Source organism: Leptopilina heterotoma, unplaced genomic scaffold, assembly GCF_015476425.1.
Source record: "Leptopilina heterotoma isolate Lh14 unplaced genomic scaffold, ASM1547642v1 Lhet_45, whole genome shotgun sequence".
NCBI classification, from domain to species: domain Eukaryota; kingdom Metazoa; phylum Arthropoda; class Insecta; order Hymenoptera; family Figitidae; genus Leptopilina; species Leptopilina heterotoma.
The window spans coordinates 2,315,264-2,340,863 of record NW_025111086.1 but is presented as its reverse complement, the minus strand read 5'-3'; the positions used below and the strand labels follow the sequence as shown (position 1 = coordinate 2,340,863).

Below are 25,600 nucleotides of genomic sequence, written 5' to 3'. Positions count from 1 at the left end.
TTCAATTCAATTAATTAATTAATTAAATGATTCGGTTTCCCAATAATTTACTTGATTGAAATGTAAATTACAATATTTGGTGCTTTCTAGAGGAAATATTTACTTGATTATTGATTAGAGCATTGAAGACTGCTTCCAGTTCGGCTGACATAACGACAAAACCTTTAATGGCTCGTTGTAAATTTTCCATTGACGAGTGTATTTTTCTTAAGAGTTTATTATAACGATCCACCTCGTGAAGTAAAACTGTCGTAAGAGACGGGAGACGACCAGCAAAATCTTTCTGTTCGTAAATTATTTAAATATTTCGTATAGAAAGAGCAAAATAGAAAAAAAAATTTGTAGAGAATTATTTTAATATTAACTTCTAAATGATTTGAATGACAATTGTCTGGGTCAATTTTAAGAATAATTCTTTCCATAATTATTCTCGCCAGTTCGTAAGCAGTACCAGATGTCGATTTTTCATTATCGATATTATCTTCCTTTGCTTGCACGTCCATTATTGTATTCAATACAATTTTCGTTTCTTTCAACTGCAAAAATATAAAATATTCAAAATTTTCAAATTGTATCCTTTAATTTTTAGATTTCATCTTTTAATTAAAATTTTTAAATTAGAACTTTTAGATTTGAATCTTTTAGTTTAGATTTTTAGACTTAAATCTATTAACTAAAATTTAAAAATTTGAAATGTTGATATTAAAATAAAAAATTCACCTGAAATGTTATATTTGCATTCTCATGCATTCCGAAAATTTCCGGATCTTCAATAATTGGAAAATCTTCTATAAATTCTCTGTATTCGTGAAGAGTAATTAAATTCGGACAAAAATAAGTTCCGGATGTAGAATAGACGTAATCTAAAAATAATTATTCATTTAGTAAATAATTTTATTAGTCTAAATTAATTAATTTTTTTAATTTCTTATTTTTTTGAATGAATTATTTTTATTTCGAAAAACGTACTCGCTTCCAACGTTTTTGGTGAGAAAAATTCGTTGAGAATCGTTTTTAAACAGCGCAAATCCCAATTGTCAGTTATTCTCCCGCCATAAGTGATTTCTCCTAAAATAATTTTTTTCTTAATGAAAAATTGTACTTTTTACAATTTTATTCAATTATTTTCGATAATAATTTAATAATAATTTAATATACAGAATTATATTTTGTAAAATTAAATTATTCTCTTCTTTTGAATTTTTTTTCTTCGCATAAAAGATAATAAATAAATAACCAGTAATGTATGTCAGGGCAGTCCACGAAATTGTTTCTTCTTTACAAAACATTTTTAAATTTAAAAGACAACATTCTCTGTCATTATTATTGAATTCATAATTAATATTCCAGCCGAGTGGTCCAAATTTTTTCCTCTCCTGAATAATTGCATGGAAGAAGCAAATTCCAAATATCATTTTCCTCCAGTTTAGTTCCAAAACTGAAACAAAATTTTTCGTTATTAAATTATTTTGAAAAAATATTTTTATGAAATAATTTTAAATATAATAAAGTAATTTTTGATAAATGAAATAATAATAAAAAATATAAATTTATTTCTATTTTCTCACTATTGTTCTCGAAGAAATCCTCATTGAGATCGAAGAAAGCACGTTTGATATTCGCTTTGAGACCCTTGGGCGGCTCATTGGTGACCTTAACAGAATTTTGAAGGACCGATATGGGAAATCCTTTATTTGGCATTGAACTCAAGAAGAGGCGGAAATTATCATCAACGTCTTTTGATTCTTGAATCATTTCGATAATTAATTTTTCCATATTATTCATCCAGGAAGTGGCTAAATGACAATTTTGCAAAAACACCCAACTTCCATTGTCTTTTCCCTTTCGTAAAAGATTCTCCGCTATTGGTCCTTGGCCCTGACCTAATGATATCGATTGATATTTGTCGCCAAATCCCATTTTTGTTGCGAATTTTTGGAATGCACTGAAAGGATCCGATCCGGTGTTTAAAATAAATACCAACGGTATTTTTTTCGATGTATCCGAATATCTGAAATTTGAGACAAAAATTTAATTATTTTACTTTTGTTTCTTTATTCAATAAAGAATTAATAAATTAATAAATTTGATTAATAAATTAATTAATTTTGTTTTAATTAAATTAAATTTGTTGTAATTAATTTAAATTAATTTTATAATTCTGCTGATACTTGCAGTGATTCGAGAGAAATTATCGGCGATTCGACGAATTTTTGTCCGAGATTTTTCTTCACGTACGCAGTTAGTGCGAAAATTAATTTTTCTTCTTTCAGAGCTTTTAGGAGCATTAATTTTTCAATGTCGGTCAGTATTTTATTCCAGTCGAATTTGGCTTTTTTCTTGTTCTCAGGAATTATATTTATTTCCTAAAATTAATTATTTTTGAAGAAGAAAACTAAAGAAGTAAACTATTTAGTTTTAATTATAATAATTTATAATTTTTTTTAAATATTTACACTGAAAAAAACAAAAAAAAAATTTTTTTGAAAACGTTTAAAAACATTTAAATAACCTCTTGAAAATATTCGATGGACAAATAAATTCTGCTGAACACGTCAGTCATGATATTTTCAAATGATTTAAAATGACTCGCTAGAAAATTCGCCGAGATCCACATTGTTTCAGTCAAAGTTGAATAATCCGGTTTCTCGGACTGAAAGACAAAAATATTTGTTAATTTTATTTAACTATACAATTAATAAAATAAAAATTAATTTTAAATGGACAATTAGAAAATAAATAAAAATATCAAAAAATTTAGAAAATATTTGTCGATTCGGTAAATAATTACGATTTTAAATTGTCCAGCGCCGCGCAGTAAGAAATCCCATTGAGAGTAAGTAATAATTCGCAAATTTAAAAAAATCGCTATATTTAGCATGAGACTGAAAACAAGTTTATGCCGTTCGAATAATCCACGTGATACATTTGTGTAAATTGCTAAAGTAATTTCGTCGTATAATGTTTTTAGGCGAATTTCGAGATTTTCACTTTTTTCGCTCATCTCAATGACATTGTTGAATATCTGTAAAAATAAATAGAAGTAATTAAAAGTAAATTTAAATTAATTAAAATGATCAATTAAAGAAAAAATAATACTCACTTGATTAAAATATTTCAGGGAATATTGATACATGGGATCAATTTCGGCCAAATCGGCAACGACGAAATACAAAACAGAACCACGAGTCGCTACCGAACGATATTTATCTCGAGTGACAGAAATTTTCTCCTCTGTCGCTTCAGTTTCAATTAGTCTCGTAAAAATTATCGCAGACGTCTCCTTACTATTATTTAGTGTCTCGATTAATTCTTCATTATCAAGAATATTATCACCAGAACTAAATAAAAGTGAAAGAATTTTATCCTCTATATTTTTCAATTGATTCTTGTCCGCATTGATTTTGGCAATTAATTCGTTTCTCAATTTTTCCAATTCTGGTTTCTCCAAACGAACCACGTCCCTAAAATAATTGCAATTTTTTTAAAGAGTAAATAAATTATTTACGATTCGGAGTTTAATTTTATTCCCTATTAAAAAAAAAATGTTAATCGATTATTTTTATTACGCAAGAAGTTGTTCTTCTAGTCCCGATGGCGTTACGGTGAAATTAACAATTGTGACTTTAATGCAAATCTCCGGCAAATAATGAGGATTGGACATTTTTGTAGTAATGTAAAATCGAAAATTGTCATCGTATTCAATATCGCTCTCTCCTAGTCGTATCACTTTTCTTCCTCCCTGTAAAAAAATTTTTTACTGAAAATTGTTACCGTCTGCATAGAAATTTTAACATAAAAAATTTTTTTTAATATTAAAAATAAACGAACTTGAAGAAAAGTTTGCTTCAGAAGAACTGGTTCCAAACTGGGATCCAAAGTTTCACCGACATCCTCAAGCAAAATTGGCGAACCAATTCTAATGCACGACTCCATAATTCTCATTAAATTTCCATCTGTTAGCTTACAAATTTTTAACTTATTCTCCTGTTCCATATTTCGTATCCAACGATTTGCCTGTTGAACAGTTTTTAAATGAAAAATAAATAGATATTAAAAATAATTCTTTTTGAAATTAATTTTTGATATTTCAAAAATTCTTTTTCGAAAAAAGAAATGAATTAATTGCAAATGTCAAAGCGGACGAGAATTATAATTGATTTTAATTAACAAAATTTACCTGTTCTTGTGGATCAATCATTAGTGACCACTTTTCAGCTTGAGTGACGAAAATTGCATTCTCCGTGCTCACTTGATCGCGAGGCAAACCAAAACTATTCCAGAGGCGAATTTCGTAGGGATCAATTAGAACATTAATTAGATTAAAATTCTCTGTTATCGGTATTTTTTTCTCATTGCAATTTTTCAACCATTTGGTTAGTAATTCCCTTCTGTATTCACTGGTGAATGCCCCGAGATATGCCAATGCTCCAGCGGCCACTAAACTGTCGCCAATAAAATTTTCCATCTGCCTATCGAAATTCTGTTCAGAGAGAAAATCGAATTTAATTCATTGATATTTCTATTTTTAATTAGAAAATCTAATTAAATTTATTAATATTTCTATTTTTAATTAAAATCTAATATAAAATTTAAAATCTAATTAAAATATCCATATTTTTAAATTAGTTAATCAAAAAATGTGGTTAGTAAAAAAATATTTTCGATTAATTTTACTAATTTAACATTTAATTACTAAATCATAAATATTTTCTCAATTCCTGCAGTTAATATTAATTAATAATCGAATAATTATAATTTATTCATTATTTACTGTTCTTTTTTTAATTGAATTTTTAATTATTTGGTTATTATTTTAGTGACATTATTCACTGTTAATTATTTCGTTATTGGCTTACTGACAAATCACAATAAATTCGAAATCAATTCTAAATAATATTTTATAAAATATTAAAATTTCTGTAGTTACTTTCATATTTTCTTGCCAGCGAATTTCTTCATCGGCCAGAGCGGAAGTTAATCTTCCCGATCTATTTAGTCGAGTTTCGCTCAATTCGATATTATATTCCAAAGATGTTAAATTATCAACAGCTTCCTTGTACTCTCGTCGTAATTTATTTATTTTATTCTCCACTTCTCGTAATTGTTGTTGCTTTTGTTCCAAAACGTCCATAATTGCGCGCAATTCTTTTTCCGCTGCGTATAATCTATAAAATTCATAATAGAATTATAATTTTAAAATTAATTCGTATTTAATAGTATTTTTGTTTGTTTTTTTAAAATTAAATTTATTTTTATTTCATTTTATGAAAATTTATTTAATAGTATTTTGTAATAATAACAATAACAATAATAATAATAATAATAATAATAATAATAATAATAATAAAAATAAATAAATAAATAGTTTTCTATTTAATAAATTCAGTAAATAAATAGTTTACTATTCGATAAATTTAATAAGTAAACAGTTCACTCTTTAATAAATTTAGTAAATAGAGAGTTTACTATTTAATAAATTTAATAAATAAATAATTTACTATTTATTTATCATTATTGTTATTATTATTAAATAAAATGAAAAAATAATCTCACTTGAGACGTTTTGGATGCACAATTCTAAACAATTTCGCATAACCGTCAATGGCACGAACCCAAATGCAAATTGATTTACAAACTTTGCTCTGTTTTGCAACAAGATGAGGCAAAAAGTTCGGATTGTTTATATAGTCCTGCAATTTCTTCAGAAGTTTATCATTAATTTCATCTTTTGGATATTGAATTAATCGATCCAAAAAATGTAAATCGCCAAGAACGACTCGCGCTGTTGTCCAATCCAATCTGTAAAGAAATAATTTTGCGTTAAATATTTTTCTAATACATAAAATAAATAAATTATTAAATTAATTAAATTTTTAATTAAATTAATAAATTAGTAAATTAATTAAATTTTTAATTCAATTAATTTAATTAGTAAATCAATTAAATTTTTAATTCAATTAATTAAATTTCGAAAATAATTAATTTATTAATTTATTGAGTGAAAATTTAAAATATAAATTATAAATTTAAGGTATGTTTTCTTACTTTTCTCCCAATAGCAAATTAACGGCTTCCATCACGTATCGAACGAGAGGGGGAGGACTATTGAAAACTTTAATTTCATTGATATCATTTTTATTCAATGATTCAAGGGCTTTTTGCGCTTCCTCCAATGCTGGCATTGCTGCTTCTAAATCTTTTCTGGCTTCAATTTCCAGGGCGCCTGTTTCTTCCGCTTTCACCTATTGAAGAAATTTTATTTTATTTTCCTTATTATTTATTATATTCATTTAATTTTCAATATAAATGTGTACCTTGACAATTGCTTCATCAGCAGTGACAGTGATTTTAACTTTATCGAGTTCTATCTGTTGCTTTGCGAGAATTTGCATTAATTTCGAAACTTCCTCTGAACTTGTCTTCAATTGTGGGGCAAGAATGATCAATTGCTCCTTCATCATTGCAATTGTTTCGTTTGTTTCTTTTAATTTCTGGAAAACAAAATTTTTTCTTTAATAATAATTAAATTATATTAATTTATTTAATCATTAAATTAATCACAGTTATTTGAATATAAAAAATTATTTGTACAGTTTTATTCGAAATACTGTCACTTACGTTCAAGCCATTGGCAATTTTGCTTTTTAGCGTCAAAGTGTCATTGGTTTTTTTCTTCAAAGTCGCCAAGAAGAGTTTTAATAAAGCTAAATAACTACTCGGGGTGGTGTAATATCTTCTTCGCATTTCGTTGTAAAATTTCACCGTCATCTCCTCAACACTCTGCGTAATTAAGAAAGAAAACAATTAATTTCATCTAATATTTCAAAAAATTTTCTTGGAATTATTCACAAAAAAAAGAAATTATCAATTTTTACTAATTCTTCCAATTTTTTTCAATTCTCTCTGTTTGAAAATTTCAATTAATTATTTTCTAGTGGATAAAAGAATTTATTTTTTTTTAAAAAGAAAAGTAAACGAAAAAAGGCTTTTTAAAAAAGAAAAAGAGAAAACAAAAAGAGCCTTTTTAAAAAAGAAAAGAAAAAGAGAGAAGCCTGTTTAAAAAAGAAAAGAAGAAAAAAGAGAGAAGCCTTTTTAAAAAAGAAGAGAAGAAAAAAAAGAGAAGCCTTTTTAAAAAAGAAAAAAAAACATGAAATTAATTTTCTTATATTTAAATTAAAAAAATTTACTTCGTGCATTAAAACACAAATTGAAGATAAAGCGGATAATTTATTCTCATCATGCTCGGCAATTGGTTCGATTATTTTCTTTGCCACTGAGAGGAGTGCTTCGTTAGGCCATTTTGTAAACCAATCTATCGTACAACAATTAACTAGCGATGGAAACATTCGACAGCGATGTCTTTTAAAAAGAAAAAAGAATTATTAAAATTATTTGAAAAAATAATACTTTCTTGAGAAAAATTACATTTCTTGTGGTTTTTTCTACTCTTTTTCTGAACGTTGATTGTCAATCGACTGTTGATTAATTTACCTAAAAGTATTTCCTACGGGGCTCATGCAGAGCATCAAATGAAGATGATTTCTAACTCTACCGATGAAATAATTGTAAATTCCGTCTCGATCGGATTCGTGAATTCCAGCTTCTTTCGCAGCCAGTCTTGTGGCGATTATTGCCTTTTCCAATTCGTCGGCTTCAAATAAATTTGGCACTTCTCCTGAAATATTTAATTATACACTATTTAGAATTAAGTAATTTAAATACACTATTTGAATTAATTAATTTTATTACACTAATTAGAATAATTATTATTAATTATTAATTGTAATAAAGTACATGTTCCGGTAATCTATTCGCAGTTTCGGGAGAATTCAGTTATTTTCCTAAATAATAAAATTCTTTGAAGAAATTATATTATTATCAAATTTTTTTATAAAATTCTTTGCAAGAATTCGATGATTTTCAATACATTGATTTTAAAATTGAATATCATTTATAATTAAAATCGATAATTATAATTGATAATTGAAAATAGAAATAGAAAAAAAAATCCCAAAATTGAAAATAGCAATTTTTGGCAATTTTAGCAATTTTTTGTGTAATAAAGAAAAAGCAATTAAAAAATTTGTTTATAGTACCGGAATTTAAAGTGTTGTTTATGTCTTCTAAAAATTCCTCAAGAACAATTTGTGTGTCAGTGAAGAGAAATGTTACATCTTCGGCAAACGCTCCTGGTTTAAAGTAGAAACGTCGAAGATCTTCGTGCCATGAATTCATGTCGTAGCCACGTGTCACTTCAATTTGCATGCATCTATAAAAAGAAATAGAGAAATAAATAAAACAAATAAAAAATAAATAGAAAACAAATAGGTAAATAAAATAGAAAATAAAAATTATTTATTTTCTATTTTATTATTTTTAGATTAAAACATTTTCTTTTGCCTGAATAAAAAATAGTAAAAAATAAATAATAAAAACAAAATTTGCCAATTTGCAATCACAAAAAATATAAATTTCGTTTTTAATTTTTTTTTAAATCATTTTAATTCGGCATTAAAATTGAAACAAAAATTCATACCTATAGCCATTTAAATGTGACGCTAATTTAGTTAAACTTTGTTTTCCCATTCCACCAACTCCAACGAGAAGGCCATTTCCTCTTTCCGAACGCAAAATTCTCGCCAATCTGCATAAATGTTCAACAGCGTCGGTGAAAAATATCAGATTCATCTCCTTCGATGTCACCAAGCAGTAATCGTCCAGATAATCCTGAAAAAATTGATATTTTTTCAAATTCATACATTTTATCGTTATTTTTTGTTAATCCGCCTTTTAAGTTTTATTAGTTCAAAATTTATTAGCTACACTAATAATTTGCTAATTCTAATTTGCTAACTCTAATTTGGTAATTATTAGAAAAAAATTGCTTTTTTTTGAAAGAGAAAGAAAGAAAGAAAGGAAATAAAAATACTTGTAAGATATTTGTCGCTTTTTTTAAATCGGTGATCTCTTCATAAAATCTCTGCTCTTTTGAAGCTCCAAAGGACATAAAATCGCCGAATAGAATTAACGGAGGCTGTGTGACACCTTCATCACCACGAAGTGGAATTATTTCTTCTTCAAATGTACGAGAACAAATATCGCCTAAAAGATGATGAAAATAATTTTTGTCCTCCGTATTTATCAGTCGATCGTGAAATACCCTCAAGCACTCGTGATAAAAGAGTCTGAAAAATTGTTCAAAATTAAATTTCTAATTAATAGATTCCTAATCAATATTTTTATAAAAATGAAAAATTATATAATTATATGTTCTCTTCTTTTTCTCTAATTTCAATAAACATGTTTTTTAAACAAATCTATAATAAAAGATAAAAAAATAAAAGAATTAATAGTAATAACAAAAATAATAATAAGAGAATAACAAAAACTGATAAATATAGTATTAATAATAATAAAAATAAAATAGAATAGCAATAAAAAATTTTAAAATATAGTTGTGAAAAACTTAAAATGTAAATTAAAATGATTTTTTTTTGTCTTAAAAATAAGAAAGCAAAACCTAAGCATTTGTTTTACGCCAATAATTATTGATGGATCCGCTTGAAGTATTCCTTGAATGCATTTTGATAAGTCTCGTAAATTAAAAATATAATGACTCTTCTCAGGCGTTGGAAGCAAATCGACAGTAATTCGGTTGTAAATTTCAATCGTTGCCGATACAATTTTGTCGCCGATTTCGATAATTGGCTGCAAGAATTCTTGAAGAAATCCCTTCATTATCGAACTAGAAATTCAAAAACATTTCGAATTATTACCGTAAATTACTATATTCATTATAAATTTAATCATAAATTTAATTACATGTTTAATTATAAAATTTTTTGTAAATTTAATTATTGGAAACTAAAATGAACAAAGCTCAGGGTTGCCACAATGCAACCTTTTTGTGCATCTAATCATTTTGCGTAAAGAATGAACTCTTTAGTAGATTAAAAATTTTATTTATAATTTAATTTGAAATTAAATCGTAAAATTAATTATAAAAAAAATACAAACTTTCGAACAAAAGAGCCTCAAATTTACCTAAAAATGACTTTTAGAGAATCTTCAGTAGGCGTTGGAATTGCGAGCATTCCAAAATGACGAATAAATCTCGGCGTTAGAGGATTTCTCCCGCCTCCAGGAGGTGCACAGGCGCAACTCAATACAATATCTTCCATTGTTTTCCAAAATAATTTATCCCGATCGTAAATGCCTCCAAAATCGAGAAATTGTCTGAAAATTATTGTCACTTGTTAATATTTTTTCTTGGAAATTAGAATAAATATTATTTAAAAATTACAGGATTATTATTATGATTTCCTTAAAATTACATACCTCAATAATTCAATTGGTGGTTGAGAACCGTAGGTATCTAATTTTGGCATATTCACGTCATCGATAAAAATGCAAATTCGTTTTCCCACAGGCGCGCCCAGCATTGTTCGCTTCTTTTTCTCTAATTTCAATTCAAGAATTTCTTGAATTCGTCCGCTACTTGTTTGAGCCGAGAAGTTCATTACAACCGGAACCCAAAGTCCAGAATGTTGAAGTGTTCGCAGTACGACTTTGGCAATTACTGATTTTCCAACACCTAGAAAAGAAATGAGAAAAAATTCTTGTCTATAAATAAAATAAAAAAATAAAATGAAATTATTTTCAAATAAAAATTTTCTAAATAATTTCATAATCAAAATTTAAAAAATTCACTTATTAAGTACAAAATTAATTATTACTGTTCTTATTTTCAAAAATTTTAATAAAATTATTAAAAAAACTCCATTAGTTTAAAAAAAATTCAAAGAAATTCTTCAAAAGAATTTAATTAGGATTTTTAAAAATTTTAATAAAATTCTTTGTGAGAATTCAGTTATTTTCCTAAATAATAAAATTGTTTGAAGGAATTACATTATTATCAAATTTTTTGATTATTTGATTATAAAAATTGATATTTCAAAATCAGAATTACAAATAAATATTTTCAAGAATGAATAAAGACATTTTGCGAATATATTAAAATTCGTTTTTTAATCGACGAGTGAATTGAAAAATTCTATCATTGAAAATATTTTTACTAACCAGTGTCGCCTGTGAAAAGAATTGCTTTATTGACATTCAAAAGTTGCTCCATGAGATAACCAAATCTGACCGTATCGACAGTTGGAACGAGAATTTCAAAAAATGGCACCGTCTTGTCATATGAAAACGATGGCATTAATTTTATCCATAATTCTAAATTTCGATTTCTTGTATTTATGTAAACATCCCATAAACTTTGCGAAGGCAATCTAAATAAACGAAAATGCGAATTAATTGAAAATTGTAAAAAACAATACAGAGAAATTAAAGAATGTTGGAAAAAAAAATTTTACTAAATCATACCGAGAATATGGATTGTCGTTGAATAGATTTCTCACAAATAATTCAAAAATTTCTCTCGCTGAATCAATTAAATTTCCACCAATTGCCCAAATATATGAGAAAATAAATGACTGGGTGAGAAAAGTTTTCACAGTTTCCTTGTCAGCGGATCTATCAATTGCATTCGGTTCTAAAATAATGCTTTCCATCAAAAAGCAGAGCATATTCACTTTTCCGATATCAACCTGAAATTTAAAGAAAAAATTTTCTAAATTAGAAGACGAATAACTTTTAAAATTCTTTTTTATAATTCTAAATTCTTATTTCTGATTTCTAACTTCTAATTTATAATTTTCTAATTCTTAATTATAAAAAATAAATACAAAATATACATTATAAAAATATAACATAAAATAGAATTAAATAAATCAAAATACAAAATATTTAATAAATATAATATACCTGTGCTATAATTTGATGACAATTCTTTTTTAAAAATATAAATCCATCATCGACATAAGTCTCGAAAAGGTAAATTATCTCCTGACGTAAAGAATTATCAAGATAATTCTCGGGAATTTTTTGCAACCAACTTTTTGCATAGGGCATCCATTTGAGATCAGCAGAATCAAAATACACCATTCCTGTAAAAAAAATTAGAAGAAAAATTGTTTTATTAATCAATGGCAGTAATTTTTAATTTCGAAAAATTGAAATAGTATTTTTTAATTAAAAAAATTGGAATACCTAGTATTTTTTAATTAAAAAGTAGTTTGATGGAAAAAAAAATGTTACCGCATCTACTGACAGTGGCCGGTGAAGCTTGAGAAAGATCCATTACTTCAAAAAGCATATGAACATACGGTGTGAATTTAATTCGCTCTGAATTTGCAAGACACAACATTTTATTATCATCTAAAACGGTATTCATATTTTCTATCCAAATTGCGTCAACGGGACCATCGCAAACGATCCACTGATGCTCCTCAGTCGTGAACTGAAATATATTATCACAAGTCATTAATAAATTAAGAAAAAAAAAAAAAATTTCTCAAAATTTCTTCAATATGAAATGTAAGTATTTCACTTTATTATTTAAAATTTTTTTTTAAAAACTATTATTATTAAGAAAAAAAAATTAAAATTAATTGAAATGAACTCTTCTGTGATTAATTAAACTAAAAAAAAAATTAATTCGTATGAATAATTAAAAAAAAAGGTTAAAAACGAAATGAATTTATTCTTACGGAACATGCGTGGCGAATAATTGCTCCAATTAAACCATCGTGCCATTCATTGCTCATTGTATCCACTGATCCGTACAATTCGCCAATTGTCACCGCTTTTGGATTCAAAACGTAGGTGTGAACTTTTTGATAATATGATTTTGAAACATTCATTTCATAAAGTCGGGTATAAGTCTCCTTTAATGTCTAAAATGGTAGAAATTAATTAAAATTAGCAACAATTTGCGCGCGGCTCCTCTTCTCACTCACTTTTTTAAATAAAATTACCAATTTTAAAAATAATAGAACTTAAAAATTTTTAATTCAAATTTTTTTTTATAAAAATAAAATATGAATTGCAATATATAATTTAAATTTAAATTAAAAATAAATTTGAATTTAAATTTACATTAAAATTAAATTTAAATAAAACTTGAATTATAAAAAATAGAAATTTTCTTCTTTTAATTAAAATTTAGAATTCTTTTGTTTAAAAATTGTAGGCGAAATAAAATCTCCTTTTAAAAATAAATTGTTGAATAATAAAGTTATAAATCAAATTGAATTATTTGGATAATTTATTATCCAAGTGGAATTTTTCTGCTTAAAATTTATAAAGAAAAAAAAAATTATAAAACAAGAAAATTAAAGTACTTGGAGAACGGTCGTTTTTCCGGATCCAGTGGGACCAACCAACATGACTCCATGTCTAACTAACATTGTTTCATGTAACTGAATAGTCTTAACAATGGAACACAATTCCGGTTGTAAGCCAGCATCCCTCATCATCTGTAAATTCATCAGAAAAAAAAATTAGAATTTTAAAAATTTATTAAATTAAAAATTATTTGAAAGTTTATTAAAATTCTTCATGAGACAAATAATCAAAAAATCGTCTCATATTTTGCATTATTTTCAAAATAAATTTACCTTTTCTGCCGTTTCTTGAAAAACGCCATAATCTTCGTCGGGAATTACAAGACCTTGAAAGAAAAAAAAATGTAACAACCATTTTGTTATAAGAGACTATTTTTGAAGATTTTAATTATTTTCCGAACCTGGGAATAAATCGCCTAGAATTCCCAAAAATAATTCTTTATCGTCAGACAAAAATTTCGGTAAATTGCTGTCCCTTAAGGCTCTCAGTAAGACGACGTCTTCCAATTTTTCGGGATTTTCTCGTTTCAGACTGCCTGCCATTACCAATACACTCTTCACTGCTCTGTAAATTAAATTTCCAGAGTTAAATTTAATTTAGTTTTATAATTAAAAATTAAAATTAAACTAAAATAAAAAAGAAAATGAAAATTTTTCAATTGAATAAAATTAATAAAATTAACAATTAATAAACAATAATAGAAAAATTAATTTCACCTCATTCCGAAGTCATAGTGATCTTGTTGAGAGAGTTGTTCGCTGCACAATGTGTACATTAGTGTCATTTTTGTAGACAACGATTTTGATGATTCGAAACCCTCCGAATATAACGTTACTTCAGCGATGAGTTCTAAAAAATAAAAATTATACACTTTAGTTGTTTCCATTGTTTACAATTAATTCACTACTTCTTAATATTTTATTTATTATCTGGATTTATTATTTTCTTTTTACTATTTTAATTACTATTAATGAATTATAACGTATATATAATGAATATTTTTACAATATTATTACAATATTACAATATACAAAATAATTTAGTAATAATTAAATTAAATTTAATTTAAATTATTTATTAAATTACTTTTTATTAAATTAATTAATTTGAAACAATTAATATTTTATTTTTAACAATATCTTAATAATATTAATAATAATAAATTTTTTTGCTACTTACTGTAATCAGGAACCATCATGGAGAATGGTCTGAAAAGTGATTTTAAATTATCCGGCAATTCCGTGCGTCCAGCATAGCCAGGATTCATTGTGATAAAAGTTGCGCAGGACATCACCAATTTAATCATTCGACCCTCAAAAATAAATCTGTAAAAAAAGAGAGAAAAAAATTGAACTACAAATTTTGAATTAAATTTTCTTCTCGCTTGTTTCTAAAAGAAAAAAAATCGTCTTACTCATTGGCGCGAATAATTTTAGCATTTCTGATGGTAATTAATTGTTGGGCAATTACAGAGAGGACCTCAATGTCGATTCGATTAAATTCATCAAAGCAGCACCAAGCACCCGAAGTTGCCAGACCGGAGAAAAATCTTCCCATCATCTTTTTGGAAAAGAAAAATTTGCAATTATATTGAAAAATGAAATCCAATTCGAATTGAATTTAAATTTAAATTTTAAAACTAATTTAAACTAAAACTCAATTTAAATTTAAACTAAATTTAAATTGAAATTTAAATTTAAACTAAATTTAAATTACTATTTAAACTAAAACTAAATTTAAATTACAATTTAAACTAAAACTAAATTTAAATTAAAATTAAAACTGAATTTAAATTAAAATTAAAACTAAATTCAAATGTTATTTAAATTTAAATAAAAAATAAAAATTTAAATTTAGATTTAAACTAAATTAAAAATTACTTTAAATAATTTTTTGCGAACTAATTAAAAATGAAATTATTAAAAATTACACGAATAAAAAAATAATTTTTACCCGATAGTCTAAACCTTCGGAACAATTGAATACCACACATTGAATGGCTAAAGCTTTGGCAAGATCTTTTGTCGTCTCGGTTTTTCCGGTTCCAGCCGGACCTGCAGGTGCTCCACCTAATTTTAAAATTATGAATTCTCGTATTAATTATTATCCAATAAAGTCCATAATTAATAATTAATAATTTTAATCTAATTTAATATACAAATTATTCCAAAAACATTTTTTCTTTGTAGAAATTTACAAAATTATTCAAAAAAATAATTTTTGAAATAATTTTTGCTTTGTAGAAATTTACAAATAATTTACAAATTATTCAAAAAAATAATTTTAGAACTAATTTTTGCTTTGTAGAAAATATTTAATTACCTAAATTTAATTGAAGTGCTCCCATTAGACACAAATAGCATTTATCAGTTAAGGGAGTGATCACCAGTCTTCTCTGAGCTCCAAGATATTCATAACCATAGCGATATTCCGCATTACTCATTCTCGCCAGACAACTGTCGATTTCTTCGTCCCAGTAATAGCGCAAATTCTTCATCCAATCGAAACTTGAACTAAAATGAAAATATTTCAGAAAGAAATGAAAAAACTGACAGAGAGAATTTGAATTTTTTTTCTCTAATACAGTTTTTTAAGAAAAATATTTACCTGGATTGAATTTTATTCTCCACTAGGACTGAAATAATATCTCTCGCGTGGACATCGACTGTTATGAGATTGATAATAACTTCGCGAATTAATTTCGGTAATTCTCCTCTCACAAGGCCAGCCAATTCGTTTAAATCCTATAAAGAAAAAAATAATTCCATTAAAAGAAGGCAAAAATAATTTTTCTTTATAAATAAATTATCAAATTTTTCTAACATTTCTAAATTATTTTTTAAATAATTTTCGATTTAATTTCGAAGTGACAATTTCGATACTAAAAATAAATTTCGAATTAGATAAATTTCTAAATAAATAAATTTACAATTATTTTTAGTCGAACTCTATTTTGAAGAATAAAATTCCTTTGATTGAAAAGGAAAAACTTACTGCGAAGCATTTATTTTCGAAAGTTTTCATCGCATTCAAGTCGCCAGAGTCCAAAATAGCGTGAACGTCTCGAGCCCAGAATATTTGTGAAACTGTCAGGACATTCTATTCAACAATTAATAAATAATTTAATTACCTTTGTATTAATTGATTTTCAGCAAATTTTCTCTTATTACTTTAAACCAAAAAAAATTTACTTTCTGCAAATTTAAGAATTCAACTGAGAAATAAATAAAAATAGAAAAAATAAAATTGAATTAAGAAATAAATAAAAATAAATGAAATAAAATTAATTAGAAAATAATTATAAATAAGTAAAATCAATTGAGAAATAAATAAAATGAAATAATTGTAAACAGAATAAAATCAACTGAGAAATAGGTGAAAATAAGTAAAATAAAGTCAACTAAAAAATAGGATAAAAATAAATGAAAATAAAATTGAGAAATTTTCTAAGACACCGAGAGAATACCTGAGACGGAAAAGATTCGATAAATATTCGTCTTCCTTTCTCCTCGAGATAAATGATTCCTTTCTTCATTTCCCTCTTGAGTGCCGCGAACATAGCTTGCTCCACATTTCCAAGCCAATCCTCCACATTTCCTCTGGCTTTTAATCCTTTCTGTAAAATTACTCTCTCGCCTTCCGGTGATAACATTGCTACAATATCCGTCGTAAGAACAATATTTTTTCTATTTTCTTCGCCATCCTGATTTGCAATGGCAAACTTCAAACGATAAATTGCATCGAAACACTTTTGTAAATGTCTCTGTACAGCGTGTGGATTTCTCGTCTACAAAAAACAATTGTATTAAAAAAATTATATTTAAAAAATTGTATTAAAAAAATTATTTTCCTAAAAAATAATACATTTTTGTGTTAACAATTTTTTTTAAGCAAAAATCAATAAATTTTTGTATTAAAAAAAGTTTTTTTTTAGCAAAAAACAATACATTTTTGTATTAAAAATAATTTTTAGCAAAAAAGAATAAATTGTCGTATATTAAACAAATTTTTTTAGTAAAAAACACTAAATTTTTGTATAAAAACAATTTTCTTTTGTAACAATTAAAGAATAAATTTTTGTATTAAACAAATTTTCTGGTAAATAAAAAATTTTTAATGTAAAAAGAAGATAAAAATTATATTAATTATTTACAGTATCTAATTTTAATTGTGTAAATATTAAAATGTTTTTAATTAAATAATTACAAAACCTTAAGTTTCCATTTCAGGCTGCAGTAATAATAACACATTAATTAATAATAGTAATGAAAATAATAATAATAACTGAGTGCATACTTGTGCCAAAATTTCCAAGAGTTCGTCGTTGGAGAGAAAGAAAAATCTCGGAAAAGCGATTCGCTTTGTTTCGAGATAAGCTTCTAGGCATTTAAGAATTTGGTCTAAATTGTTATTATTTTCCATGAAACGTTCCAATAATCCTGGCTGAATGCAAAATTCCATGGCTAAAGGCACCTGAAAAATTTAGAAATATTATTCAAGTTACGAAAGTCTTTTCAGTAAATTAATTAATTGCATTATTATTATTTTATATTAATTAATTTCCTTCTACTTATTAGAATTCCATTGAAAAATTATTTTATTAAAAATAATAATTAGTTTGAATTAATTTGAATTAATACAAAAATTATTTTATTACAAATAACAGTTCATTTGCATTAATTTGAAAATTACTTTATTAAAAATAATAATTAATTTGAATTAATTTAAAAATTATTTTTTTGAAAATAATAATTCATTTAAATTAAATTGAATTCATTTTTGAAATTATTTTATTAAAAATATTTAATTCATTGGAATTATTTTCAAAATTATTTCAATTATTTAGAATTATTTTAATTTTAATTGAATTTAAGTAATTTTCTAAAATAACCTTTGCTACTTTTCTCATAATTTCCTTCCAGGATCGATCAACTGTTGCAAAAAGTTTCGCCTCTATTGGAAGTTGTCGTTTAATATCAGGAGCAGAAAAAATTGCCTCCAAGTACATCCACTGTTGTTGACAATACTGCCAAGCTTCCTAAAAAAAATAAAACAGAATCAATTTAATTGTAAAGAAAAAATTTTCAATTTTCAAAAAATAAAAAATTTAAATTTAGTTTAAATCTCAAATAATATAATAAAATATTCTGTACATTTTTTTTTTAGATTATAAAAAATTCAAGTTTTCTTTCGATTTCTTTTCAATTCAATACAAAATCGAATTGAATCGAATTGATTTGAAATTGAAAAATTGGATAAAAAGAACTGAATGAATAAAAATTGAATAAAAAAAAATTAAATCATTTAGAAATTTGCTAAATTGTATAAAAAAATGAAAAATTGAATTAAAAAAATTAAAAGAAAGAAAATTGACAAATTAAATGAAAAAAATTGAAAAATTGAACTGAAATTGAATAAAAAAATTTGACAAATTAAATAAAAAACAATTAAAAAATTAAATATAAAAAACTGAATGAAATAAAAATAAATTGAAATTAAAAAATGAAATAAAAAAAAAATTGAATGTAAAAATTGAATAATTGAATAAATAAAAATTGAATGAAAAAAATTGAAAAATAAAATAAGTTAAATTAAAAAAAACTTGAATTACCAATTATCGAAATTAAAAATTCTCTTAGTGAAAAAAAACCCAAAAAAATTCGCACCAAAGTTCGGGAGACAAGATCCAGTTGCATAATCCAATCATCAACTTGCGATTTTATAGAAGCAACGTGTCGCGAAGCGGCAATTGTTTGTATATTAATATTACTATCGTCGAGAGCCAATTGAATTTCCTCAATTGATCCAAGATAATTGACATCCTTAATTTCCTTATAGGGTAAAACAATAAATTCCAATGTTCTCCATGTGTCTTCAACTTTTTTCAACATCACTTCCAATGCAGCCTCTGAACTTGCACACGACGCAATTTCCAATAGTTCATTTGGATAATTAAAAATTCCAAGACTCTCGATTAATGCCAAATTCAATGATTCATCGAATTTGAATTTAAAATTCAATAAATCTTCAATTTTCATCCAATGGCGTGATTGTAGATTTGGATTTCTCAAGTGGCCAATAATTGAGAGTTTCTCCTTAAATAATTCGACTTTTTCTTTAAAATTTGGCAAGACATTATTCACGGGCAATCCTTTTTCGAATTGAATGATATTTTTTAAATTTCTAGTTGTGAAATTTGTTATTTCCTCGACGTTTAATTTATTGAAGTTGATTTGGTACCAGTCTTCTAGGGTTTTCGTCCAATTTATCACACTTTCCCAGAGGAGAATTCGTAGTTTCACTTCGTTTGTTGCGTGGTCCAAAAAATCGAATTTTGTCATTTCCACCTAAATTTGTGTCGTAATTTTAATAAATATAATTTCAATTTGAATTAAAATTTCATTAAAATTGAATTTTCTTTTGAATTAAATTTTGGTTTCGAAATTATTAAACGAAAGGGCGAAACTAAAAATATTTTTTTAATTTTTACCTTAAATCCTTTTTGGTGATTTCGATATTCAGCAGCTAATTCTGCACATTCTGTTAAACGTTGAGAGAGATCGTTGAGAGTTTCAAGGCAACCTTCCACATTACTGTCAGCGTCCAACAACCACGATTGCTGAAATTTAAAAAATTTGAATTTTTTTTAAACTTTATTTGATTTTTAATTTATAATCAAAATTGTTCAAATCACGCCGAGAATTTGTAATATTTAAATAAAAATACGCACAGTTGCTTCATCGTTGATATCTGTAATTTTATTAATAACAACATCGATGTCCTTTTGTATTTGAACATTAAATTTGCCTATCAATTTTTCTCGATGCTCCAATTTTTTATTAACGGCTGAGCACAAAACTTTGAATTGATCACTTATTCCCTGGAGAAATTTTATTGTAATTAATGTTTAATTAAAATTATTAATTTACATAAAATATTAATTAATTTACATAAAAAAGTATTTAATTTAAATAGAATTAGAATGAATTGGAATTAATATTAAAGTCAAATATTTAAGTTAATTAAAGATTATTTAATTAAATAGAAATAATTTTGCCTCGAACGGAATTAAATTAAGAAAAAAAATATTTTACTGAATAATTAACAGCGTCCATTGCAGGAACAGGAATTTGATATTCTTCCATAATATCGTAAATTTCCTTTACGTATTCCAATTCCACTTCCATTCGATTCACATTATTTTGCGCTTGATCGACAAAATTAATATAAGCGACGAAATCATCAGTTGTCACTGGATTTGTGTCCAAATAATTAATGGCTTCATCAGCTTCATTCAGAAGCGCGTCGACTCTCTTTTTACCCAAACTGAAAATTCGAAAAAAAATTAGAACTAAAATTCAGAACTAAAATAAAATAAATAAATAAAATTTACAGTTTACTTAAATTAATTTCGTCATTTCTAATTAAATTAGAGATTTTCTTAAATTTTCAAACATTCAACTAAACGAAATATTTTTTCTGTTTAAATATTTTTTAAAATTACAATTTAATAAAAAATTTTTTTTTTTAAATTTTAAATTAAAAATAATGTAAAATAAATATTTGTTTACTTAAAAATCAATATTTTAAATATAAAAAAACAATAAGAAAGAAAAACAATAAAAAACAATATTTTCCGAATAAAATTCAAATTAACTGAAGTAATAAAAATATTTTTCTTTAATTTGAACGTTCAAAATTTCAAGAGCATAATTAGAGATAAAAATTTAATTTCTTTACATTTTTAATTTTTAATATTAATTTTAATGATATTATGTAAACTAATTAAAAAAAATTTACACATATTTTTTTTTAACTCTCACCTGGGAATTACTTTTTCGATAACAATCCACTTTTGAGTGGGAGCAGGTAGAGACAAAAATTTAAATCTCCCTAATTTAATGAAAAATATCCCCGAAATTTCATCTTCCTCTACTTGGGAAATTATTTTTATTTCACTCTGATATCTTGCGCATAATTCACGAAAAATTGAACACTCCTCATTTTCTCTTATAATCACTTCATTTTCATTCATGTCCTCGTGAAAAAATTTCTCAATTTCACTAAATTTCCTTGAAAATTGTCTGACAATTTGGAAATTTTCAATTAAAATATCTTCAAATTTTCTCTTCAAATCATTCATGGGACAATCATTGTTTATTATCGTCAATATTTCCGGTGGCTTTCCCGATATTCGATTTTCAATTTTGTGATTTATCATTGGCCTGCAAAAATGGAGAATAAATAATTTTTTTTTTTTCGTTACAATTTTTAAAATGTATAAAATTTATCCTAATTAATTTTAATTTAATTAAAAATGAAATAAATCAGAAAAATAATTTATAGTTAATTTTACTTTTGTTTCGATACTTTCGAAAATATTCGAATTTACAGAATTTACAAAATAGTAAAATAGGAAAATAGGAAAATAGTAAAATAGATAAATAGTAAAATAGGAAAATAGGAAAATAGTAAAATAGGGAAATAGTAAAATAGGTAAATAGTAAAATAGTAAAAAAGTAAAAATGTAAAAAAGTAAAAAAGTAAAATAGTAAATTTGTAAAAAAATAAATTAGTGTAAAATAAAAAAAAATCGAAAAAGTTGATACCTGGTGAAAATATCGAAGAATGGATCAGATAGAAAAGGCTTTATCTCAAATAAATTTTCTTCCCACATTGATTGAATTGTTTTAATGACGTGCCAGAAAATTTCTTCAGATGGATCCAAAGCGATTCCAAATTCCAAGGAAATTACCAAGTCTACCACAAAATAGGGACACTGAAAAATATTTTCATGTTTGTAATTAAATTCTTGTTGAAATTGTATTTTATGGAAATTTTTGAAAATAATTTAATTCTCTCGTGTAATTTTATTTAAATTAGATTAAAAATAATTAAATTCCTGCAAAGAATTTTAGTATTTACAAAAATAGTTGAATTGTTTCGAAGAACTTATTAAAATTTTAGGAAATAATTGAAAATGGAAATATTTAAAAATATTTGAATTCATCCCAGGAATTCAATTAAAATTGTTTTGAAAATAAAGAATAAAGAATAAAGAATTTTACTATTTATTAAAATAGTTGAATTTATTGTTTCGAAGAATTTTACTATTTATAAAAAGTAATTGAATTTTTTCGAAGGATTTATTAAAATTTTTGAAAATACGAACAGTAATAATTAATTTTGTACTTAATAAGTGAATTTTTTAAATTTTGATTATGAAATTATTTAAAAAATTTATATTTGAAAATAAAAAATTTTGTAATTTGCATAACAATAATAAACTGAATATTACGTTCCACGGGTAATATTTGCTAATTTAATAATTAATTTTCTACATACGCGAAGTTTCTTTTTTAAAATCGATTTTGTGTCAAATTCTTCTCCTTCATCCTCGTCGTTGTCATCCGGTGAGGAATAATTTACACTTTCTTGTAGAGTGTCCAGCAAAATTTTATACGTATTGTAGAGCAAATTCTGCATCATATTCGTTTGTAGATAATCAATCAGTTGAATAAAACTAAAGAAAATATTGAAAATATTTTAGATTCAATTCAATTTTTTAACTATTTCAATTTGATTTTTTTTACAAAATTGTGAATAGGTTTATAGAGTGAAAAAATAGAAATTTTTTTTGAATAATAAAAATAAAGAATGAAATAGTAAAAATAAATGATAAAATAATAAATAAATAATAAAATAATAAACTGCTTTTTCGAGTTAAAAATTGAAAATTTACCAAGATAGTCGATAGCATTTCTCCCTTTTTCTCGCCTGCTCAATGTGACTCATTTTCAAAATGCCATCTTTTGGCATTTTAAATTTTGTCCCTGCGAAACGTCCTGATAATAAAAAATACTTTTGTCATTTTTGTTTCTTAGAATTACAATTATTCATATTTTTAAACGAGGAAAAAATAATTATTTCGTTTTGTACCTAATTGTCCAAATTCAGTTTGCTCGATAGTTATATTCGAATCGTCGGGCGTATATCCAGCTTCCAAGAGAGTTTTCAAACAGGCATCTCTCACTAATTTTGCGGTTGTCTCTCTAAAACTGTCCAATTTGCTCCTAATGTCTTCGAGTTTAGCGAACTGAAAGAAAAGAAGAAAATTTAATTAAATCCTCGAAACAAATCGCTGGCAATTTTTATTTCGATGAATAGAAAAACAGCTAACAATTTTTGTTGTGCATGAAAAAATACTTGAAAATTTTATTTTGACGAATAAAAAAAATAGTTCTCTTCCGTAAATGAAGAAATAGAATTGATAATTTTGTTTTGTGAAAGACAATTTTTTTTCATGTGAAAATATAGTTGACAGCTTTTCTTTTTGTGAATGAAAAAAATATTTAACAATTTTCTTCCATGAATGAAAAATAATATTTGACAATTTTTTTGCGAATGAAAAGAAAAAAAAATTACTTGTATTTCCGTGAAGAGAAAAAGAGGCAATTTCTCAAAAACACTCGTATCAACGAGAGAAACGTGTAAAAATTGCATACACATGGTATTAATTTCAAGAAGAGTTTCACTTAATATTGAATGTGATACAAAAAGATTTTCCATTAAATAATCCCTTGCTGCATTAAATTTTCTCCACGATATTGACTTTCTCCAAACGTAAAATGCCTTCCATTTGGAAAAAATTGTGAATGTTTTGATCTGAAAAAATAGAAAGAATTCTTTTTAATTCTATTTCTTTGCTAAAAAATTATGTGTATAATATTGAAGAAATTAAAAATAGTTTGTAAATGTTTTAATATAATTAATAATAATAAGATAATAAATTCTATTTATTTACTTTTGCGATTTTCATATAATCTTTATATTCTCTCTCCCATAATTCAATTGGAGTGAAGATCATTTCATCCGGACTGTATTTTGTCACTCCATTTGCGCTGATTGTCATAAATGTTTTGCTAATTTCTTCATAAGGCACTAGTCTGAAAGAGAAAATTTGATTTTAAAAATTTATTTTCTTGAATAAAATTAAGGAAAATAATTTTTATTTGAATAAAATTGAGAAAAATCATTTTAATTTGATTACTATTTTCGAAATTTGGAAAAATTATTTAGAAAACTAATTCATTTGAATAAAATTGAAAAGAAAATAATTTTAATTCGAATAAAATTGAAAAAAGTAATTTTTATTTGAATGAAATTTAAAAAAATGAACATTTTCATAAAATGAAAAAACTTACTTGAATGCATAAGGTGTGAAAAATTTCGAAGATCTCTCGACTGCATAAATCATATAGTAAAAATCAATTGACGAATCTGTTGTTAATTTTCGAATTAATTCCAATTGATCGGCAATTTTTGGCGGTTGAGATTTTTTGTTCTCGTCAATTTTCTGATCGTCGAGAAGCACTTTTCCTTTTGGTTTGACTTGAACTGCGAAAATATTCCCAACATTTTTTTTTCATTTCATAAAAAAAATTTCATCAATTTCTTTAATTATAAAATAATAATAATAACAATAAATTTTCTACTCACTGCTCACAGTTTTCTGCCAAGAATGTCCATTTAATGAAGAATAATCCTCATCTTTTTTCTCTCGTTCCGCTAAATGAATTGTTGATTTCATTGTTTCCTTATTTTTCACTTGATTCTAGTATTTGTACAAAAAAATATTTTTTATTTATTTAAATAAATAAATTAAACAAATTATTGTTATTAGTTGAATTAATAAAATTTGAAATATTTGAAAATTCAAATTTATTTATTCGATAATTTTTTTTGAATGAATTTCAAAAGGAAATTTTTTCAAGTGTCTAGAATAAATTTAATTTTTAATTTCTTACAAGTGGTTCAGGAAATTCTTTCTTCTCTTCTAGAGTTTCGAGAAGTTTCTTGTGAGGTTTGTGAAAGGGAATTTCATCAATTTGTCTATTAATTCGTTTATTTTAAATTTATTTATTAATATTTATTTACTTGATAATAATAATCATTGTATATTTTTATTTTTAGTTTAAAAAAAATTCTGTAGTAAAAATACAAATTTTAATAAATTTCGTTTTTTAAATTAAAAAATGGAAAATGAATTTATTAACGATTCATAAAAATATTAGATTTTAAAAACTTATTAGAAAAAACTTATAAAAAAGATAAATAGAAAATAAAGATATCAGAAGAAAAAAGAATAAATAGAAAATAAATGTTCTAATTTTTTTTACTCGGATTGATTCGTCAAATTTGTTTGAGAAAAAAATTGATCATTTTTCTCATTATTCGAATCATCTTGAATTGATTTTGTATTTTTCTTTTTACGAATTTTCAAATTATCCTCATTGTTTCCTTGATGAGGCGAAATTCTTTTGTAACTCTTTTTATTTTTATTTTCGTTCAT

The 25,600-nt window shown here is 24.8% G+C and overlaps 2 protein-coding genes across 4 annotated transcripts in view; both read right to left on the bottom strand.

Annotated features, from left to right (window-relative positions):
• Window positions 1–19,847, bottom strand: part of LOC122507114 (dynein axonemal heavy chain 6) — a 21,366-nt gene extending 1,519 nt beyond the window's left edge. Inside the window, exons 1-46 of one of the 3 annotated variants that reach the window (XM_043619660.1) lie at window positions 19,739–19,847; window positions 18,915–19,595; window positions 18,140–18,286; window positions 17,545–17,721; window positions 16,715–17,035; window positions 16,243–16,347; window positions 15,856–15,992; window positions 15,571–15,761; window positions 15,202–15,317; window positions 14,663–14,808; window positions 14,428–14,573; window positions 13,965–14,097; window positions 13,649–13,812; window positions 13,521–13,573; window positions 13,245–13,379; window positions 12,612–12,797; window positions 12,160–12,361; window positions 11,827–12,008; window positions 11,386–11,609; window positions 11,083–11,291; window positions 10,342–10,597; window positions 10,048–10,239; window positions 9,541–9,748; window positions 8,933–9,214; window positions 8,540–8,730; window positions 8,100–8,272; window positions 7,495–7,678; window positions 7,191–7,362; window positions 6,622–6,783; window positions 6,318–6,494; window positions 6,049–6,245; window positions 5,557–5,802; window positions 4,931–5,168; window positions 4,181–4,483; window positions 3,832–4,017; window positions 3,570–3,742; window positions 3,104–3,464; window positions 2,792–3,025; window positions 2,513–2,653; window positions 2,176–2,366; window positions 1,569–2,011; window positions 1,238–1,438; window positions 970–1,068; window positions 721–863; window positions 366–536; window positions 104–283 (exon numbers count right to left, since the gene is read on the bottom strand). In XM_043619660.1, coding sequence (XP_043475595.1) covers window positions 104–283; window positions 366–536; window positions 721–863; window positions 970–1,068; window positions 1,238–1,438; window positions 1,569–2,011; window positions 2,176–2,366; window positions 2,513–2,653; window positions 2,792–3,025; window positions 3,104–3,464; window positions 3,570–3,742; window positions 3,832–4,017; window positions 4,181–4,483; window positions 4,931–5,168; window positions 5,557–5,802; window positions 6,049–6,245; window positions 6,318–6,494; window positions 6,622–6,783; window positions 7,191–7,362; window positions 7,495–7,678; window positions 8,100–8,272; window positions 8,540–8,730; window positions 8,933–9,214; window positions 9,541–9,748; window positions 10,048–10,239; window positions 10,342–10,597; window positions 11,083–11,291; window positions 11,386–11,609; window positions 11,827–12,008; window positions 12,160–12,361; window positions 12,612–12,797; window positions 13,245–13,379; window positions 13,521–13,573; window positions 13,649–13,812; window positions 13,965–14,097; window positions 14,428–14,573; window positions 14,663–14,808; window positions 15,202–15,317; window positions 15,571–15,761; window positions 15,856–15,992; window positions 16,243–16,347; window positions 16,715–17,035; window positions 17,545–17,721; window positions 18,140–18,286; window positions 18,915–19,589 — 9,153 coding nt within the window. In that variant the 5' untranslated portion in view covers window positions 19,590–19,595; window positions 19,739–19,847. Of the gene's footprint in view, window positions 1–103; window positions 537–720; window positions 864–969; window positions 1,069–1,237; window positions 1,439–1,568; window positions 2,012–2,175; window positions 2,367–2,512; window positions 2,654–2,791; window positions 3,026–3,103; window positions 3,465–3,569; window positions 3,743–3,831; window positions 4,018–4,180; window positions 4,484–4,930; window positions 5,169–5,556; window positions 5,803–6,048; window positions 6,246–6,317; window positions 6,495–6,621; window positions 6,784–7,190; window positions 7,363–7,494; window positions 7,679–8,099; window positions 8,273–8,539; window positions 8,731–8,932; window positions 9,215–9,523; window positions 9,749–10,047; window positions 10,240–10,341; window positions 10,598–11,082; window positions 11,292–11,385; window positions 11,610–11,826; window positions 12,009–12,159; window positions 12,362–12,611; window positions 12,798–13,244; window positions 13,380–13,520; window positions 13,574–13,648; window positions 13,813–13,964; window positions 14,098–14,427; window positions 14,574–14,662; window positions 14,809–15,201; window positions 15,318–15,570; window positions 15,817–15,855; window positions 15,993–16,242; window positions 16,348–16,714; window positions 17,036–17,544; window positions 17,722–18,139; window positions 18,287–18,914; window positions 19,596–19,738 lie in introns of those variants that run through there. The other 2 variants (XR_006302087.1, XM_043619659.1) reach the window with 2 other exon arrangements.
• On the bottom strand, window positions 19,845–25,600 carry LOC122507214 (dynein axonemal heavy chain 6-like). The gene is made up of 14 exons (XM_043619823.1): window positions 25,428–25,600; window positions 25,056–25,140; window positions 24,748–24,862; window positions 24,453–24,645; window positions 24,053–24,194; window positions 23,674–23,913; window positions 23,188–23,344; window positions 22,991–23,093; window positions 22,678–22,771; window positions 21,858–22,027; window positions 21,072–21,473; window positions 20,343–20,574; window positions 19,975–20,128; window positions 19,845–19,867 (listed from the first exon to the last, which is right to left on the bottom strand). The coding sequence occupies exons 1-14, from the start codon at window positions 25,598–25,600 to the stop codon at window positions 19,845–19,847; spliced, it is 2,283 nt and encodes a 760-aa protein (XP_043475758.1).

Excerpts from the sequence above, each read along its gene's own strand:
- LOC122507214 (XM_043619823.1), bottom strand. The coding sequence starts at position 25,600 with ATGAACGAAAATAAAAATAAAAAGAGTTACAAAAGAATTTCGCCTCAT. Across the intron at positions 25,141-25,427 it reads AATTTGACGAATCAATCCGA|ACAAATTGATGAAATTCCCT; the intron begins GTAAAAAAAATT and ends ACGAATTAATAG. Across the intron at positions 23,345-23,673 it reads TTCTCTTCACGGAAATACAA|TTCGCTAAACTCGAAGACAT; the intron begins GTAATTTTTTTT and ends CTTTTCTTTCAG.